The following is an 18,059-nucleotide window of genomic DNA, read 5'->3' as shown; positions in this document are numbered from 1 at the left end:
GGCACAGCTGGAAAAAAAAAAAGGTCCAACTTATCTGTTTTTTTCTTCTGTTGCTCATGATTTTGATGTCATAGCTAAGAATCTGTTGCCAAATTCAAGGTCATGATTTACCTGTTTTCTTATAAGAGTTCTATGACTTTAGTTCTTATATTCATTTCATCAATCAATTTTGAGTTAATTTTTTGTATATGGTGTGAGATAAGGGTCCACCTTCATTCTTTTGCATGTTGATATCCAGTTGTCCCAGTACATGTGGTTAAGACATAATTATTTCTCCACTGAATGGTCTTGAACATTTATTGAAAATCAATAGGCCAAAGATCTATGGGTTTATTTTTAGACTCTCAATTTTATTCCATTGGCTTATACGTCTATCCTTATGCCAGTACTGCACTGTTTGGATTACTTTAACATTGCAATAAGTTTTGAAATTAGTTTTATTTCAGGATTTTTGGCTACTCAGGCTCTTTGAAATTCCATATGAATTTGAAGATCATTTTTTCTATTACTTAAAAATGACATTGGATTTTGTCAGGGATTGTAAAACCTATAGATTGCTTTCAGTAGGATTGCCATCTTAATAATATTAAATCTTCCAATCCATGAACATGGGATTTCTTCTTATGTATCTTGGCCTTCTTTAGTTCAGGTTTTCTCTTTTCTTTTTTTTTGTAGTTTTTGGCATACAGGTCTTTCACCTCCTTGGTTAAGTTTATTCCTGGGTATTTTATTCTTTTGGATGTTACTGTAAATGGAATTGTCTTCTCAATTTCATTTTTATATTGTTCATTCCTGGTGTATAGAAACACAACCAATTTTGTGTGCTGATCATGTACCATGCAACTTAGGTTAATTGTGTGTGTGTGCATGTGTATTCTTTGGGGTTTTATATCATATAGTATCACATTGTCTGTGAATAGAGATAATCTTACATTTTCCTTTCAAAGTTGGATGGTTTCTATTTCTTTTTCTTGCCTAATTTCTCTGGCTGGAACTTCAACTACAATGTTCAGTAGCAGTGGTGAAAGTGGGAAACCTCATCTGGTTTCTGATCTTAGGGGAAACCTTGCAGTCTTTCAGAATTGAGTATGAGGATAGCTGTGAATTTTTCATAAATGCCTTTTATCATGTGGAGGAAGCTTCTTGTTACTCCTAGTCTTCTGAATGTTTTTATCATGAAATAGTGTTAGATTTTGTCAAATGCTTTTTTGCGTTAATCAAAATGATCTCATATCTTTTAAAGATAAAAATGCTTTAGTGCTAATCCCAGTGGTACATTTTAATGGAGAAGAGAACATATAAAAGTTCAGATTGGGATACTGGTTACCTGAAATAAAGGTAGAGAAAGCTCAGGGATTAAAGGGGTTAAAGGTAAAGAAAGCCTAGGAGCCTTTAAGGCTCCAAGGAAGGCAGATGGGTGAACATTAGTGACTAGAGTGTGGAGATTACCAGCCCCAGTGGAATGTTTAATCATTCCACTGGTTAAAGGGAATGGGATGAGATGCTGAATGGGATGAAAGTGGAAGGATAAATGCTTGCTTCTTAAAAAGCTTGGGTAAGTTGTTTATAAATGCTATATCATGTGCTACAAATGTTAATTTACAGTGATTCTACACAGTTTAGAGGAAATACAATGGAACAAGAAACTGGCATTTCCACATGCAAGTACCTGTAAGGTATGAATACTGCTTGAAGACATCAGAAGGAGTAGGTCCTGTCAACAGAAAAACATCAATGATTCCACTCTCTGACATCCAGTGCACATCAGTTCGAGACCCGACCTTTTGTTTAGCAGCAACTGGGCCCATCTGGGTCAGTGTGTACTGAAAAAGGAATGGAATGAAAGTCTGAAAAATGTCCCTCTAACCCACAAGACCCACCCATATGTGTGTAACGGTCTGTTCCTTTGTATATACCAATAGCCTTCACTAGTTATACTGTAAAGACTCTAGTGGCAGGGGACTGCCACTAGAAATCCCTGAACTATGATTAGATTTCACTAGTTTTGTCTCTTCTATAATTATGGTATGCAGTCATGATCCATAGCTCACCTTTACAGCAGGTTCTGTTTTGATCTCCACTAGTGTTTCTGAGGCATTTAGCCAAAAAATGCCTAGAGTTCTGCCCAGTTTGTGGGCCAGGAGATAAGGCACTGAACCATAAATGCCCATTTTGTCATGTATTTTATATCCATAGACATCTAGGTTATAAAGACGGTAAGCATCACCATCACTGAAACATACAAAGAAGGATTACAAATGACCATCATGTATACATTATTAATGAATATTATAGCTCCATTCTCCCCTGCAAAGCTTCCCTTGTAGCTCAGTCAGTAAAGAACCTGGCTGCAGTGCAGGAGACCCAGGTTTGATCCCTGGGTTGGGAAGATCCCCTGGAGAAGGAGATGGTGACCCACTTCAGTATCCTTGCCTGGAAAATCTCATGGACAGAGGAGCCTTGTAGGCTGCAGTTCATGGGGTTGCAAAGAATCAGGCACGACTGAGCGACTAACACTTACTTACATCCCCTGCAAAGACTTGGGTCCTATACATCTTTCAAAGCTCAACTCTTGACCACTTCTCTAAAGGTTTCCTGACTCAATCTGGCTGAATATGATCCTCCTCCTTTGATTCCTTTGGCATTTCTTCATGCTACTATTGGCATGTGTATCTCATATCTTAAATATCTTTTCTGAGTATCTCTTGTGAGGTGAGGACCGTTTCCTATGAATCTTCCATAGTAGCATGCAAAAACTAAATTGACAGATTTGGTGAGTATTTCTCTGTCACTAAAACAAAATGATAGTGTCCTAACATGCCCCCACAGTGCTGAATAAGGAAAGATTAGGAACTGAATTGAGGTAGGAAGCATGGTTGGTGTGAGAGCAACAGTTTCTGATTCACTTGTCACTATGTCTACCTATCATCTAAACAGCATCTGAACCTGGCAAATTTGACCAGACTCTTTCAGTTCTGCTACCTCTTCGTCTGATACCTCTGGTATTTTTTGGTCAATGGTGTTAGTTGGAAATAATCTCCCCAAGGGAATCCAAAGTGATATGAGATGCCACACTTTTCCACTCTAGCTCACTGTCCTTTTTTAGTAAAAGCCTTTTTCAAGGTCACTGATCTTCACAGTATATTTCCCAGGGTTCCCCAGAAAGGAACTGAAAGACAAAAGCAAAACCCGGGAAGATAATGTAACGAAGATCTTCCTGCTACTTCAACCATGAGTGTGTGCATGCTCAGTCACTCAGCTCCATGTTTTTATGTCTTCTATACTATTAAGTTCAGCATTACAGTTTTTATAATTGTCTAACTTTTGCTGAAAAACAAAATAAAAATTGAAAACCATTGCTCTGAGTGATCATTAAAGGGAAATTCTTAAAGATCTATAAGCAATATCAAAGAGGGAAAGACCAGGCACATATTAGCACTGACTCAGTTATCGCACATATTTTCTTTTCAAACTTTTCCAGTCCAGAAACCAGAGCTTCCTGTAAGAATTCTTTTCACTTTACCTTGTGTTTTTAAGTTGGTGTGATTCAGCATGTTGCGGGATTCCATAGAGATGCTCAAAACCATGCAAAGAGAAATCCAAACCAATGGAGGCAGGACCTGCAGGGACCAGGGGAGTGACTGAGTTTTGCTTCTCAATGGGACAATCAATTAATGAGATTCAGTTAACTATAAGAATAGCAAGATGACTGGACTATGGATCAAGAGACCTGAGCTGGCCCTGATCAATCACATATGCTGACTCTCTGTACTTTGTTGTATTCAGGTGTTGTGGGGATACAAAAAATGCACAAAGCAAAGTTCTGGTCACTTATTAGTTAGTTTTCTTAGCTGTGTGCTACAGTTCTCTGTGTAGCAGAAAACCAATTTTTCCCACATTTACAGTGTATTTCTTTTCTATCTGTAAAATATGATTACAAAGTTTTAGATTTTTTTCCCTAAATTTTCCTGAACTATATTGCATACTTGTTTGCTTTAGGAAGAAGAGGGTAGTGAGCACTTTTAATGCTTGCCAGATGAAAGACTGGGTGTCTTCTGCCTGATTGTTCATTCTTACTGCATACAGAACTGTGAGGTCAAGGGCACCAGGAGTACCTTTCCTAGCTCCTCAATATACACCCCCTTCCCTGTGACTGTAGACATAAAAATTTCTTTTAACCAAAGACAAAGTCCTTCATTTAACAATTATTTTAGAGATATGGGAAAAATGAAAGTAACTAGGAGAGAGAACACTGATTTAAATTTACTCTTGGGTAAAAGTATTTGACATCAAACGGTCCTTATTTGGAGGAGTTTATGGAAAGGGGTTGCTATAGATAAGATACAGAAAGGACTATAGTGTTACATAAGGGAGAGCCTTAGGGTTCCCCTATTTATAACTTTGGGCTACACTGTCATCCTGATCATTATACTAGGCTATAGAAATAGATGCTAGATCAGAGATTCTCAAGGAGTTAAGAGAAGGTCTGTTATTCTACAGGGTAGGGAGGAAGAAGAAAAGTGAGTATTTTTTCCCACTAAACAAGCCCCAAGTATTTGAAAAGTTATCTCCTAAAGAGACAAATTCCCTCCCTGCCACCTACATTCCCTAAGTCCCCCCTCACCACTAAGTGTAGTGAGAAATGTCATAGATGGTCACTCAACACTCACATGAATAGTGGGGAGGCCTGGAAAAGGCTGAGAACCACTGGCTTGAAATGTTGGAGCTAATGAGCTGGGTTTCTCATCACTTGACTCTCATAAAAACAGAATGTAGAATTTGCAATTGATTCACTGAAGAGTGCAAGCAATATACTGACCTAGGTCCCTCTATGAGACCAGAAGCTTCATGAGGCCTATATTTCTCTTACACTCCCCACAAGTCATAAGCTATTTCTCTGTTGCAATGCATTACTGAAGAATAGTGGTCCCAAATATGAGATTTCTGTTCACCTTACAGAAGTCAGGTGTTTAGGGGCCAAAGCTCAAGGGACTTTTAGATAGAAACTTTTGGCTATTTTGGAAAGAACTGTTTTGGAAAGAACACCACACCAATTTTAATTATACCATTAACTTTGACATCCACAAAATTTTCAAATTTCTCCTCCCACAGGCCCAGTTCCTCTTGATTTTCCTGTTGGCACAAAAAAGGAAAAAGATAGCAAACTAAGGCTATATATTGCAACACATGTGGTTACCACAATAGCACATTTATCTGATTAGAATACTAGACTGAGGAAATGAGCTCATCTTTTAAAAGACCAATTTGTGATATCAATATATTAAATTAGATCTGTGTTCTATATAAACGCCATTAATCATCCTTATGATCTACAGCTAACATGAATATATTTTTTATTGTGGTAAAATATATATAACTTAAAACTTACCATTTTAACCACTTTTAAGTGGCATTAAGTACATTCACATTATTGTGCAACCAACATCACATTCCGTTCTCCAGAACTTTTACATCCTTCCAAACTGAACCACTTCAACCATTAACAGTAACGCCCCATCTCCCCTCCCCCCAGCTCCTGACAACCACTTTTCTAGCTCCTGTCTTTATGAATTTGACAACTCTAGATAACCCGTATAAATAGAATCATACTGTATTTGTCCTTCTGTGACTGGCTTATTTCACTTAGTATAATATCTTCAAGATTCATCCATTTTGTAGCATATGTCAGAACTGCCTTCCTTTTTAAGGCTGAATAATATTCCACTGTGTGTACATACCTCATTTTGTGTGTGCATTCATCAGTCAATGACTCTTGGATTGCTGGATTGCTTCTACCTTTGGGCTACTGTGAATACTATTCTGCTATGAACATAGGTATACAAATATCTGTTTGAGCCCCGCTTTTACTTCTGGATATATATCCATAAATGTAATTGCTGGATCATATTGTAATTCTATGTTTAATTGTTTAGGAACTGTCACACCATTTGACATGAATATCTTTACAAGAGCCAAAATGATGGGAAAGCACTTTGAAAAATGTAGTTTTTATGTAGGTAAAGCAAAACATTTAGAGTCAAATAACCTGGGTCTCCTTTGAGAGACTCTAAGCAAAGATTTTTGGCTGAGACGAGCACTTTCTCTCACCAGCTTCAATTAGCCAGACTACTGGCGGTGTTCCTATGCTGGGGGGAGAGGTCACCTGGGACGGTGATTGCTCAGGTTTGCAATCTTCTGATCTAGAGCTATCAATGTCCTAGCTTTACAGAAGTCTCTTTTTCTCTGGCAAAATGAGAAGTTTTAAAAGAACTGTGTGTGTATATAAAAAGCACATTTCTTTTTTAAAAATGAGCTATTTTCCTGTTTCTAGGTTGTTTCTTTATAATGAAAGCCTCTGTAAAGTGAGTCTGTGTGTTGTGTGTTGGGTTCTTTAAAATCACGCCTGAATTCTTGATGCAGGGATTATCATCCTGAGGTCAGATAGGTTTTAAAGTTTGTGAACTCCCTGAAATAGTATGAAAAAAAATTTTTTTTTTCTACAGAGATGGTTCATAGCTTTCATTAGATTCTTGTAATGGGGTGTTTGACTCAAAACCACTACCTAAGCTATCTGACTAGAGCTCTCCCCAAAGCTGGTCTAGTGTATTAGTGCAAAGCTGTGTAAGGCACAATAACCATGTTAGTTGTTCTTAAGGGTCAGTATTGGTCAGTTCTCAAGAGGAAGAAGCATTTGTCTTATTAAACTGGAAATGTTTTTCACCTTCCTGATGACCATAGCTACTGTTAGAGACCCTTTGAAGATGCATGTGGCTTTGGATGAAGACGTTTCCAGAATGTCCATTCTCCGGAACTCAGCGAAAATAATCTTTTAGACAGAAATCAGACCATGGATCTCTGCTGAAGACCTTTCCACAGTTTTTCCTTGTTCTTAAAGTACAAAAAGGTTAATGTGACTTGGAAGAATGTAAGCTCCATGATAATGAGGGAATTAGATTAGTTCGATGATATACCACCAACTCCTTGAACAGTGCCTGGCCTACAGGAGGTCCCATTTATATATAGTAGAGCATTGACCAACTACCCATCTGTATAAGGGAAGAACAGACCCACTATATTTGTATAATGATGATAATAGTGGGAAAGATTTTAAAAAGATAAATTGCTCTATGTAGATTACCTGAGTGGTATCAATTGATGCATCCTCCTCATTTTTCTTGGTAGCTCTGTTGTAATGTAAAAAAGCTGTGTCACTCATGGCAGGACTGACAATTTGCTCAATGATAAAAGATTTTCATTTCCAACTTTTGAGACCCCATACGTTACATCCTTTAACTTACTAAAAATAATATCATTATAAAAAGAAGTTTACAAAATTAAACATTTATGGTGAACATTACCAAGAGCTTGATATCTTATACAAATGTAGACAGATTTTAATTTTCTTGTTAACTCTTTTAAAAATACATTAATCAGTTTTTTATTGTAATACATGCTCATAATACTAACATAAGCAAGATAAAACACAGTTCCTCTTATGCAGTATTACCCTAGTATGGAGCAACATGATGCACCATCTTCCAGGATGATTGTGACAACTTACTCTAACATCTATTAGTTGTATTTGAGGGCTCATTTCTTCCCATTCTTAACAATACTAGACTTTATGGATTTTTTAAAACTCTTTGACAATCTAAAATTTTAGAAAAGATAATGCATTTCAAATTGAATTTATACCATAAGTGAAGCAGACTACCTTTTTATACATTAAATGGTTATTTATAATCTGTAAATTATCTATTTATACTCATTATACAATAATCTTTTCTTTAGTGTAAAATGCAGCATACATATAGAAGGTATGTAATGTATGTGCAGAGTTTAAAGACTAATACTAAAGTGAACGACTATGAACCCACTAGTGAGCATAAACAACAGAAATTACTTGCTCCTCTGGAGTTCCTCTGTGCCTCTCTTCAAATGCGTCTGTCTCCCTAATATTTGCATTCAATGCTACAGATTTCACTCTTCAGTACTGCTTTTGCTGCAGCCTACAAATTTTGATAAGTTGTATTTTAATTTTCTTTTAGTTTGAAATATTCTTTGTTTTAGATTTCTTCTTTGTGCTACTAAGAAGCATGTTGCTTAATCTTCAAGTATTTTGGAATTTTCCAGCTTTCTGTTGTTGAATTCTACTTTAATTGCATTAAATTAATGCAAATCATGCTGGCACAGTATGATTTCTATTTGTTTAAATTTCTTAAGGTGTGTTTTATGACACAAAATATGGTCTTGGTGAATGTTCCATGTGAGTTTAAGAAGAATGTGTATTCTACTGTTGTTGTATGAAGGAGACTATGGATGTCAATTATATCCAGTTGATTGATGGTGCTTTTGAATTAGAATATGTCCTTACTGATTTTCTCTCTGATGGCTCTGTCCATTCCTGATGGAAGTGTGTTAAGGTCTCTAATTATAATAGTGAGTGAAAGTCACTCAGTCATGTTCAACTCTTTGCGACCCCATGGACTATACAGTCCACAGAATTCTCCAGGCCAGAATATTGGAGTGGGTAGCCATTCACTTCTCCAGGAGATCTTTCCAACCCAGGGATTGAACACAGGTCTCCTGCATTACAGGTGGATTCTTTACCAGCTGAGCCACCAGGGAAGCCCAATTATAATAGTGGATTCATCTATTTCTCTTTGCAGTTCTATATTCTTGCCTTAAGTATTTTGATACTCTGTTGTTAGGCACATACACATTAAGGATTGTTGTTTTCTCAGGGAATTGACCCCTTTATCATTATGTAATGGCATTCTTTATCCCTAACAACTTCCCCTGTTTTGAAGTAAGCTCTTTCTGAAATTAATAAAACTATTCTATTTTCTTTTTTAAAAGATCATAATGCTCTATAATTTATTGGAGGAAAAAAGAATTGTTTTGTGATATTTAGGAGGAAAAAACAGCTTACTTACAAGTAAAATTCTTTCTCTTTGAAATGAGTCAGTAAAAAAGAAAACAATCTTTATTATATAAAATAGCATCTTAATGTAGCACACAAGAATATATTTTTGGATTTAAAAACATAGTTATGCCATCAGCAGCATTCAGAATTAGCTGAGTATCTATACGATTACAAAAATTGATTCTTGTTCTAAGAAAAGTGTTTTAAAAGCTCATCATATTAGAATAGGCACAATATTCTGAAGACATATAAATTTCCCATGGGCTTTTGAACATCCTTAACAATTACTTTGCCAACAAAGGTCCATCTGGTCAAGGCCATGGTTTTTCCAGTGGTCATGTATGGATGTGAGAGTTGGACTGTGAAGAAAGCTGAGCACCGAAAAATTGATGCTTTTGAACTGTGGTGTTGGAGAAGACTCTTGAGAGTCCCTTGGACTGCAAGGAGATCCAATCAGTCCATCCTAAAGGAGATCAGTCCTGGGTGGTCATTGGAAGGACTGATGCTGAAGCTGAAACTCCAGTACTTTGACCACCTGATGTGAAGAGCTAACTCATTGGAAAAGACCCTGATGCTGGGAGGGATTGGGGGCAGGAGGAGAAGGGGACGACAGAAGATGAGATGGCTAGATGGCATCACCAACTCGATGGGCATGAGTGTGAGTAAACTCCGGGAGTTTGTGATGGACAGGGAGGCCTGGCGTGCTGCGATTCATGGGGTCGCAAAGAGTCAGACACGACTGAGCGACTGAACTGACTGACCCTCAACTTCACAATCGGAATGTATAAAAGCAATGGAAGATCAGAGTTCAGAGGTTGTTTATTTTTCCTTTCCTTGTTCAAAGTGTCTAAAACAAGCAAATACATTGAAAGAGGCAATATAAACACTTTTCACAGCAGAAGATCACCAGATTGCATGTAAACTATGGTTCCCCTTTAGGATATTACACAAGGACAAAGTTTGTCTGCACTTAGAATAAGGCTTTTACCTCTTCTTGCAGCATGAAAGTTCAATAGACAGGGGACAACATTCTGCCAGAGACCAATCTCAATCTAATCTCCAAGAATGACTCCTAAGGATGCACAAGAATATTAAGTCTAGGCTACCATTTATATCAGGGAACTTTTGTCCATCTATGTATATTTTTTGGTGCTGTTCATTAGATGTAGTGACATTATTTTGTTGTGAATATACATATCAGTCGTAATTGTTTATTATGATGCTGTGGATTGATTTTTCACTTCAAATAGCCATGTTCCTCCTGTCTAGTGAACTCACTCTTCCCTGGTTTCAGCTCATCCTGTCTATAGAGGGGAAAAAAAAATTTTTTTTTTAACATATCCAAGCCCAGTATCAGTTTATCAGCTCCTGCCTATGAAGGACATAATTTTATTTGGTCAAATTACATTAACAATATGGTTGGCCTGTTAAACTTTAGCCATTTTAATAGATGTGTGGTAGTATGTCACTGTGGTTTAATTTGTAATTCTCTAATAAAAATGGCATTGGACATATTTTTCAAGTGCTTATTTGTCACTTGTACATCTTTGGTGAAATATCTGTCTAAATCTATTACTTTCCTGTTAAATTTTGAGAGTTCTTTCTACAGTATACATACAACTTGTTGATCATATATACGTTTACAAATATTTTTCCTTAGTCTATGACTTATCTTTGCATTCTCTTCATATGGTCTTTGAATGTGCAGGCATTTTTACTTTTGTTTATGTTCATTTAACCATATTTCTTCTTTTGTGGATCATGCTTTTGGTGTAATATCTAAGACCTCTGCCTAATCCAAGGTCATCAAGATTTTCTGATGTTGTTGTCTAGAAGTTTTATGGTCTTAGATTTTACATTTAAGACTATATTATCTTTTGAATAATTTTATTTTTTGATTTTTCATTCTTGTTTGTGGCAACTTCTGAGCTCCTCACATGCCAAACTGGAAATTGCAAATTCTTGCCTTTTCAATTTGTTCAAGATTTTGTTGTTGTTGTTGTTGTTTGTATTTTGTTTTTGTGGCTATAATAAAGTTTAAAATTTCTAAGTAATCAAATCCATCTTTTTCCTTACAGCTCTTCAGTTTCTACCACACTAATACAATTAAAAATATTCTATATTTTCTCTTATTTTTATTTTTTAAAATTATTTATTTTTAATTTTTGGCTGCAATTGATCTTCATTGCTGTGAATGGGCTTTCTCTAGCTGCAGCATGCTGGGGCTGCTGTTTGTTGTGGTGTGTGAGCTTCTCACTGTGGTGGCTTCTCTTCTTGTGGAGCACAGGCTCTAGAGGCATGGGTTTCTGTTGTTATGGCTCACTGGCTTACTAGTTGTAGCTCATGGGTTCTAGAGCGCAGGCTCAGTAACTGTGGTGTAGGGGCTTAGTTGCTCCACGGCATGTGGAATCTTCCCGGACCAGGGATTAAACCTGTGTCCCCTGCATTGGCAGGTGGACTCTTATTCACTGTACCACCAGGAAAGTCCTGGAATTCATTTTTGCTAATGTTTTGAGGTTAAGACCTAACTTAAATTTTTTCCCCTAGGTGGATAATCTAATTTTTCTAACACAAACATAAATAAAAATGATAGAAATATAAACTAGTACACAACCTGTATGGGAGGCAATTTGGAAACATTTATCAAAATAACAGATGTACAACCATTTGATCAGAAATTATACTTCTATGACTCTGGTCTATGGATATATTTGCATGTATGCAAAATGACACACATACAAGGTTAGTCATGAAGTAAGTAGTTGTAAAACAAGATCAGAAATGACTTTAAAGTCCACTAGTAGAGATTTACTCAATGAAGCCGTATAGTGTAACCATATAATAGAAATGATGTAGCTGCTTTAAAGAAGTTAGAAACTACCACATTGCTAAAGGAAAAAAAAAGGGAGGTAGAGAATAATGTGTATCATTTGTGTCAGGAAAGGAAAAAATAAAGAATACATTAGTTTTACTGTATAGGCATTAATTATCTCTAGAAGGATACATAGAAAACTGGAAACATTGATTACTTTCAAACATGGAACTAGGTAACTCAAAGGACAAATGGTGAGGGAGACTTTACTGGGTTTTATTAAAAAGCCCAACTTAGAAATCACCCCTAAAACAAAATAATAGGAGTTTATTAAAAGGAAAAATGCTTTAAAGTTAATATTTTTAATATAAATAAACAACAAAATATAAATAACAGACACACAGGGATTTATTATGCTGTTAGTATTTCAGTCAAAAAAAGTAAACTGAATTAAAATCATAAGGTACTAACAGTAGGAGTGGCAGGATTATGGGTATTTTAATTTTTTCTTCTTTTCAATATTTTATATTTAGTGTATAATGAACACATTTCTGTGATAAAATAAAAATTTTAACAGTAAACTTTAAAAACAGAAATTAGCTGAGACTCAGGAAAAAATCACTATGTTGAATGCTTTCTGAAGCTCATGTAAGATGTTCATTATTTGAATAAAAATAGTACTATAGACTGGAGGATTTAAAAACAATATTGGTAAAAATGGATGAAAAATCTCCTTCTACAATTATCTTCCAATTCATGTGACCCACACACAAACAGCTTTAATCAAGTGGTTGGTTCCAGAAAATTCCTAGGCAACTATTCAAGTCTAAGGTAACTCATGTTATTGTAAGGGGGATAAAGTGAAATTCTGAAGAGATGTTAGTTCACATTAACATTTATCAAGTTAACAGGGTCCTTTTTTAGAAGGTGTAGGGTAGAGAATGTCATCAGTCAAAAATATAGGATGTGTTAAGAGTACCACCTTTGCAAATGTCTGGGAATAACTTTTGTCATCAAGCCTGCATTAGTCTGTACAGGTGAAAAGATGAAGTTTCTCAGAACAATATTCTAACAAATAAAAAAAAAATCAATTTTCTATGGAGACATAGTCACAATCAGATTTTAAGTTCTATATGTATTAAGTAATGTGCAAAAATACCTTTGCTTGGGAGGAATCTGCAGCTGCTCAAAGTATAATTGGCCCAGGGAGTTTATGCTCATTACAACCTCTTCTTCAGATACCAAGTCGACCTTGAATGGGTTTGCCGTGATGTGACACTTCAGATCTCCTTTTCCACTTGCCAACACCAGACTGCCTGTATCCCCTGGGCAAGAAGTCAGCCTGGAAAACAAGGCAGGGAGAGAAAAACAAATTGTTCTAAGTTTATGTGGCTCAGTGCAAGTCTCAGTTCAAATCAGTAAATCAACATTCATGTGACATAGCATGACAAGGCAGTGGAAAGCTGTAATTCGGAGTGTGAGCTTTGGTGTCAGAAAGCCTGGATTGAACATAGCTCTAATATGCACTAGGTGTGTAACTTTAGACAGGTTAATCTTTTCCAGTTCTTGGTTTCCTCATCTGTAAAGTGGAAATGATAAAAGCGAGAACAAACATAGCTTTCTGAGGATTCAACGAGACCACACATATAAATGAGATCACACGGTGCCTGGAACATAGTAAGTGCTCAGTAAATGTTGACTATCAAGTGAAAGAGGAGAGTGAAAAAGTTGGCTTAAAGCTCAACATTCAGAAAACTAAAATCATGGCATCAGGTACCATCACTTCATGGCAGATAGATGGGGAAACAGTGGAAACAGTGGCTGACTTTATTTTTCTGGGCTCCAAAATCACTGCAGATGGTGATTGCAGCTATGAAATTAAAAGACGCTTACTCCTTGGAAGTAAAGTTATGACCAACCTAGACAGTATATTCAAAAGCAGAGACATTACTTTGCCAACAAAGGTCCGTCTAGTCAAGGTTATTGTTTTTCCAGTGGTCATATATGGATGTGAGAGTTGGACTAAAAAGGAAGCTGAATGCAGAAGAATTGATGCTTTTGAACTGTGGTGTTGGAGAAGACTCTTGAGAGTCCCTTGGACTGCAAGGAGATCCAACCAGTCCATCCTAAAGGAGATCAGTCCTGGGTGTTCATTGGAGGGACTGATGCTGAAGCTGAAGCCCCAGTACTTTGGCCACCTGATGCGAAGAGCTGACTTATTTGAAAAGACTCTGATGCTGGGAAAGGTTGAGGGCAGGAGGTGAAGGGGATGACAGAGGATGAAATGGTTGGATGGCATCATCGACTCGACAGACATGGGTTTGGGTGGACTCTAGGAGTTGGTGATGGACAGGGAGGCCTGGCGTGCTGTGGTTCATGGGGTCGCAAAGAGTCAGACATGACTGAGCGACTGAACTGAACTGAACTGATCATCACCATTATTATTACCTTGGTCTGGACAGTCTAGGAAAACACTTTGGTGCATAGAATTTAAACATTTTTCTTTTCCTTCTCTCATTCTAACCATACATGCAGAAACTGAGGAAATAACACAGATTGGGTTATTATCCATTCAGTCCACAGTGAGATGGAAAGGTCAAACTTTTATGTATTTATCACCTGACTTCCATCAGCCCCCAGTTGACAGGTAGACTTCTGGGATGTTTTAGATCCCCCAGGAGTTATGTAAGCTCAGAGGCAGCACTTAAAACCCTAGGTCTAGATATTTCTTTTTCTAGTGCATAGTTACCCTGGTAAATGGTCACAGGTCTCTTTAGGGAGGATTAAAAGGGACAGGTTATAATCTTATTATACCCTTGCAAAATCCTCCTCCATGGGTTCTAGGCCTTCTCCTCAAGTAAGATGCTTGGGTTCTGGAAACTAATTCCATTGATTGAGAGATTGTGTCTCACTGTTTATCAAATCTAAATAGAATTCTTTTGATTAGTCTATCAAGTAGGACTTTAGCCCATCTATTTCAGTCTAATGGACTCTGACATATTGTTCACTGCCCTGAGGGTTGAGCCATTCTGAGTACCACACAGGCCCTGCTGCACGTTAAGGAAATTGTCCACCTTGTCTCCAACAACTAAATGCTGCTACTTTGACTTTGCTATTTACAGTCTCATCATCTCCACTGAAACCAGGGACCCTGTTTTAATGGTACCATTTCCACCATCGTCTCTAGCTCAGAAAAGACATTAACTCACTATAATGTTTTCCAAGTGTTACCTCACCAATATATTTCTCAGTGAAGACTAGTGTCTTTTGGGTTCTTTGGAGAACAGAGTTAGGGGCTAGATGAGGTGGCTGCATATGACATACCCACTTCAACATTTCTATTTCTCTAAGTCTATGAATTATTTCTTCTACACTGTGCCAAGGAATTTCTGGTATCTCAGCTTCATTCAGCAGAATCCATAGCTGACTCTACAGATTATACTTAGCCAATCAAGCAAATAATTAGAACCTCTTTCAGCTGTCCTAGATAGCATATCAAATCTGAATTCTCTGATTTATTTCAGTAAATTTAGCATGATCCTAAAATTATGTTGCTTCCTTCCAGTCTAGGAGTCCTTCAGAAACCATCACCATGCCTATTTCCCAGGTTTTTGCCAATATAAAATCTTCTAATTCTTTAGGTACCTCCTGGGTTCGACTGTAATTGGCTCCCTGGGTATGTTGGGGTCTGACTCTGACAGTGGATCTGGAGGCAGTGAAAGGCAGTAGGAGAGAAGCGCAGGGAGCACTGGGATCCCGTGGCATAGTATATTTCAGGTGAGGTCAACACGGAGTGTCCCAGCAAGGTAATGCCAGCCTCATCAGAGGAGAAGGCGAGTCTTTAGCTGAACTGGGAGGCTCAGTGGAATTCTGTGTTTAGGTACTCAGAGTTATCCAAATCTTCCCAGATGTTGCTATTCAATTTTGAGGAGTCCTATCTTTTCACAGTTGATGCCCTAAATTCATAGACCTGATAAAGCTCTGAATTCAACTTACACTTCAATTCAGCAAACCATAGAATCTAACCCTGTATCTGACTTTCAGCTACAAGTACTCTGTAGTTACAAGGACTCTATACATATAAGAGATGTGTAAGATGGTCATAGAAACCTATTAGGTTTCTGACAATATCTTGAGCTAAGAATTTAAAAGCCTGAAACTATTGTTCTCTTTAAGTTCTTCAGTGAAATTAGTAACAACCTGGCCACCTCAGCATTTTGAATTTTGTATGACAATCGGGTGATGCTGTGGCCCCACCACTTGGTCTGCCAGAGCCACACTTTCAATAGGCACTTGATTTCAGGTGACCACAAGTAGTAATTTAAGTGACTTTGCCAGAGAATGCTGTGGTTTATTGCTAGTTACACTAGTTTGCTAGAGCTGCTACCGCAGACTGGGTGACTTAAACACAAGAAATTTATTTTCTCACAATTCTAGAGGCTGGAAGTCCTAGATCAAAGTGTCAGCAGGTTTGCTTTCTTCTGAGGCCTTTCTTCTTGGCTTGCAGATGGCCATCCTCTTGCTGTGTCTTCACAAAGCCATCCTTCTGTGTTACCTGAATCCTAATTGTCTCCTCTTATAGAACATCAATCAGTCACACTGGATCAGAGCCCACCCTAATGACCCTATTGTAACTTAATTACCTGTTCAAAGGCCCTATCTCTGAACAGTCACATTCTGAGGTATAAAGACTTAGGGTTTCAACATATGAGTCTGCGGGGAGGGTAGTGTTCAGCCCCAAACACTAATATTGCATTGTCTAATGAAAACCTCACTACCTTCAGATCCAACTAGATCAGCTAATTAAGCTCATGTTTCAATCCTTGAGGATCTGTTGTTTATATTCATTTCTGATACCAACAATTATGTCAGTTAAGATTCAACTGTAGATAACGGAAACAATTCTGGCCATTTTAAGCAGAAAGGAAATGACTTAATATGGGGAAATTATGAGCTTACAATGGCATGGAAGTTTTGAAGTAGCTGGTTCCTGGCTGAGTGCTCAGTAATGACCCCTAGGACAATACCACATAACTGTAGACCAACAGAACTTCTCTCTCAGCTGGAAACAGGAAGTTGGGTAAAGAGAAGTTAATGTGGCAATGGCTGGACTCCAGGATCATGCCATCTTAGATGCAATCCAGAGATTAAGAAACCACTGCCCTAACTAGTGGCTCTAGAGTCATTCTATATATATAGAGTCATTCTATAGCTGCCAAGTTCAGTTCAGTTCAGTCGCTCAGTCATGTCCGACTCCTTGCAACCCCATGAACTGCAGCACGCCAGGCCTCCCTGTCCATCACCAACTCCCAGAGTCCACCCAAATCCATGTCCATTGTGTTGGTGATGCCATCCAACCATCTCATCCTCTGTCATCCCCTTCTCCTCCTGCCCTCAACCTTTCCAAGCATCAGAGTCTTTTCAAATGAGTCAGCTCTTCACATCAGGTGGCCAAAGGATTGGAGTTTCAGCTTCAGCATCAGTCCTTCCAATGAACACCCAAGACTGATCTCCTTTAGGATGGACTGGTTGGATCTCCTTGCAGTCCAAGGGACTCTCAAGAGTCTTCTCCAACACCACAGTTCAAAAGCATCAATTCTTCTGCGTTCAGCTTTCTTTATAGTCCAACTCTCACACCCATACATGGCTACTGGAAAAACCATAGACTAGACGGACCTTTGTTGGCAAAGTAATGTCTCTGCTTTTGAATATGCTGTCTAGGTTGGTCATAACTTTCCTTCCAAGGAGTAAATGTCTTTTAATTTCATAGCTGCAATCACCATCTGCAGTGATTTTGGAGCCCAGAAAAATAAAGTCAGCCACTGTTTCCACTGTTTCCCCATGCTGCCAATGCATACCAGCAAAATGGGAAACTCAGTTCTGAGATCAAGATAACTCTATGGAACCTAAAATACACCAGAAACTAGCTACATGTGAGTCTGGGAAATGGAGAAATGCAGTTTTTAGCTTTCTAGTTACTACAGTAGCCAAAAGCCCTCTAGAAAGAGGTTGAAATAGAAGCAAAACTGAAACTAATATAACATATTTACTACCCAAAGCTAATATCACCCTGACTCCAAAACCTGGGCAAAGATACCACAGAAAAAGAAAACTACAGACCAATTTTACTTATGAACATAGATGTAAAAATGTTAAAGATCTACTAGTAAAATGAATCATCCAGGAGAGTAAAAACTAATGTGACCAAGAAGAAACACACACATACACACTCTCATTTGCCAAACTGCAAAGCCTTGAGAATAGTTTCTTTTTTTTTAATTTATTTGCTTTAATTGGAGAATAATTACTTTACAATATTGT

The 18,059-nt window shown here is 37.6% G+C and overlaps 1 protein-coding gene across 4 annotated transcripts in view; it reads right to left on the bottom strand.

Moving 5' to 3' along the window:
- The window catches only part of GANC (glucosidase alpha, neutral C), a 64,660-nt gene that overhangs the window by 32,295 nt on the left and 14,306 nt on the right, over window positions 1-18,059 (bottom strand). For 3 of the 4 annotated variants that reach the window (XM_043471567.1, XM_043471570.1, XM_043471566.1), the window contains exons 6-11: window positions 12,898-13,080; window positions 7,139-7,187; window positions 5,067-5,133; window positions 3,524-3,620; window positions 2,052-2,232; window positions 1,670-1,823 (exon numbers count right to left, since the gene is read on the bottom strand). In XM_043471567.1, coding sequence (XP_043327502.1) covers window positions 1,670-1,823; window positions 2,052-2,232; window positions 3,524-3,620; window positions 5,067-5,133; window positions 7,139-7,187; window positions 12,898-13,080 — 731 coding nt within the window. The remainder of the gene's footprint in view (window positions 1-1,669; window positions 1,824-2,051; window positions 2,233-3,523; window positions 3,621-5,066; window positions 5,134-7,138; window positions 7,188-12,897; window positions 13,081-18,059) is intronic. The other variant, XM_043471569.1, reaches the window with a different exon arrangement.

The sequence above is a fragment of the Cervus canadensis genome, chromosome 6, assembly GCF_019320065.1.
Source record: "Cervus canadensis isolate Bull #8, Minnesota chromosome 6, ASM1932006v1, whole genome shotgun sequence".
Taxonomy (NCBI): domain Eukaryota; kingdom Metazoa; phylum Chordata; class Mammalia; order Artiodactyla; family Cervidae; genus Cervus; species Cervus canadensis.
Note: the sequence above shows the minus strand (reverse complement) of the source record. Positions and strands in the feature narration are given on the sequence as shown.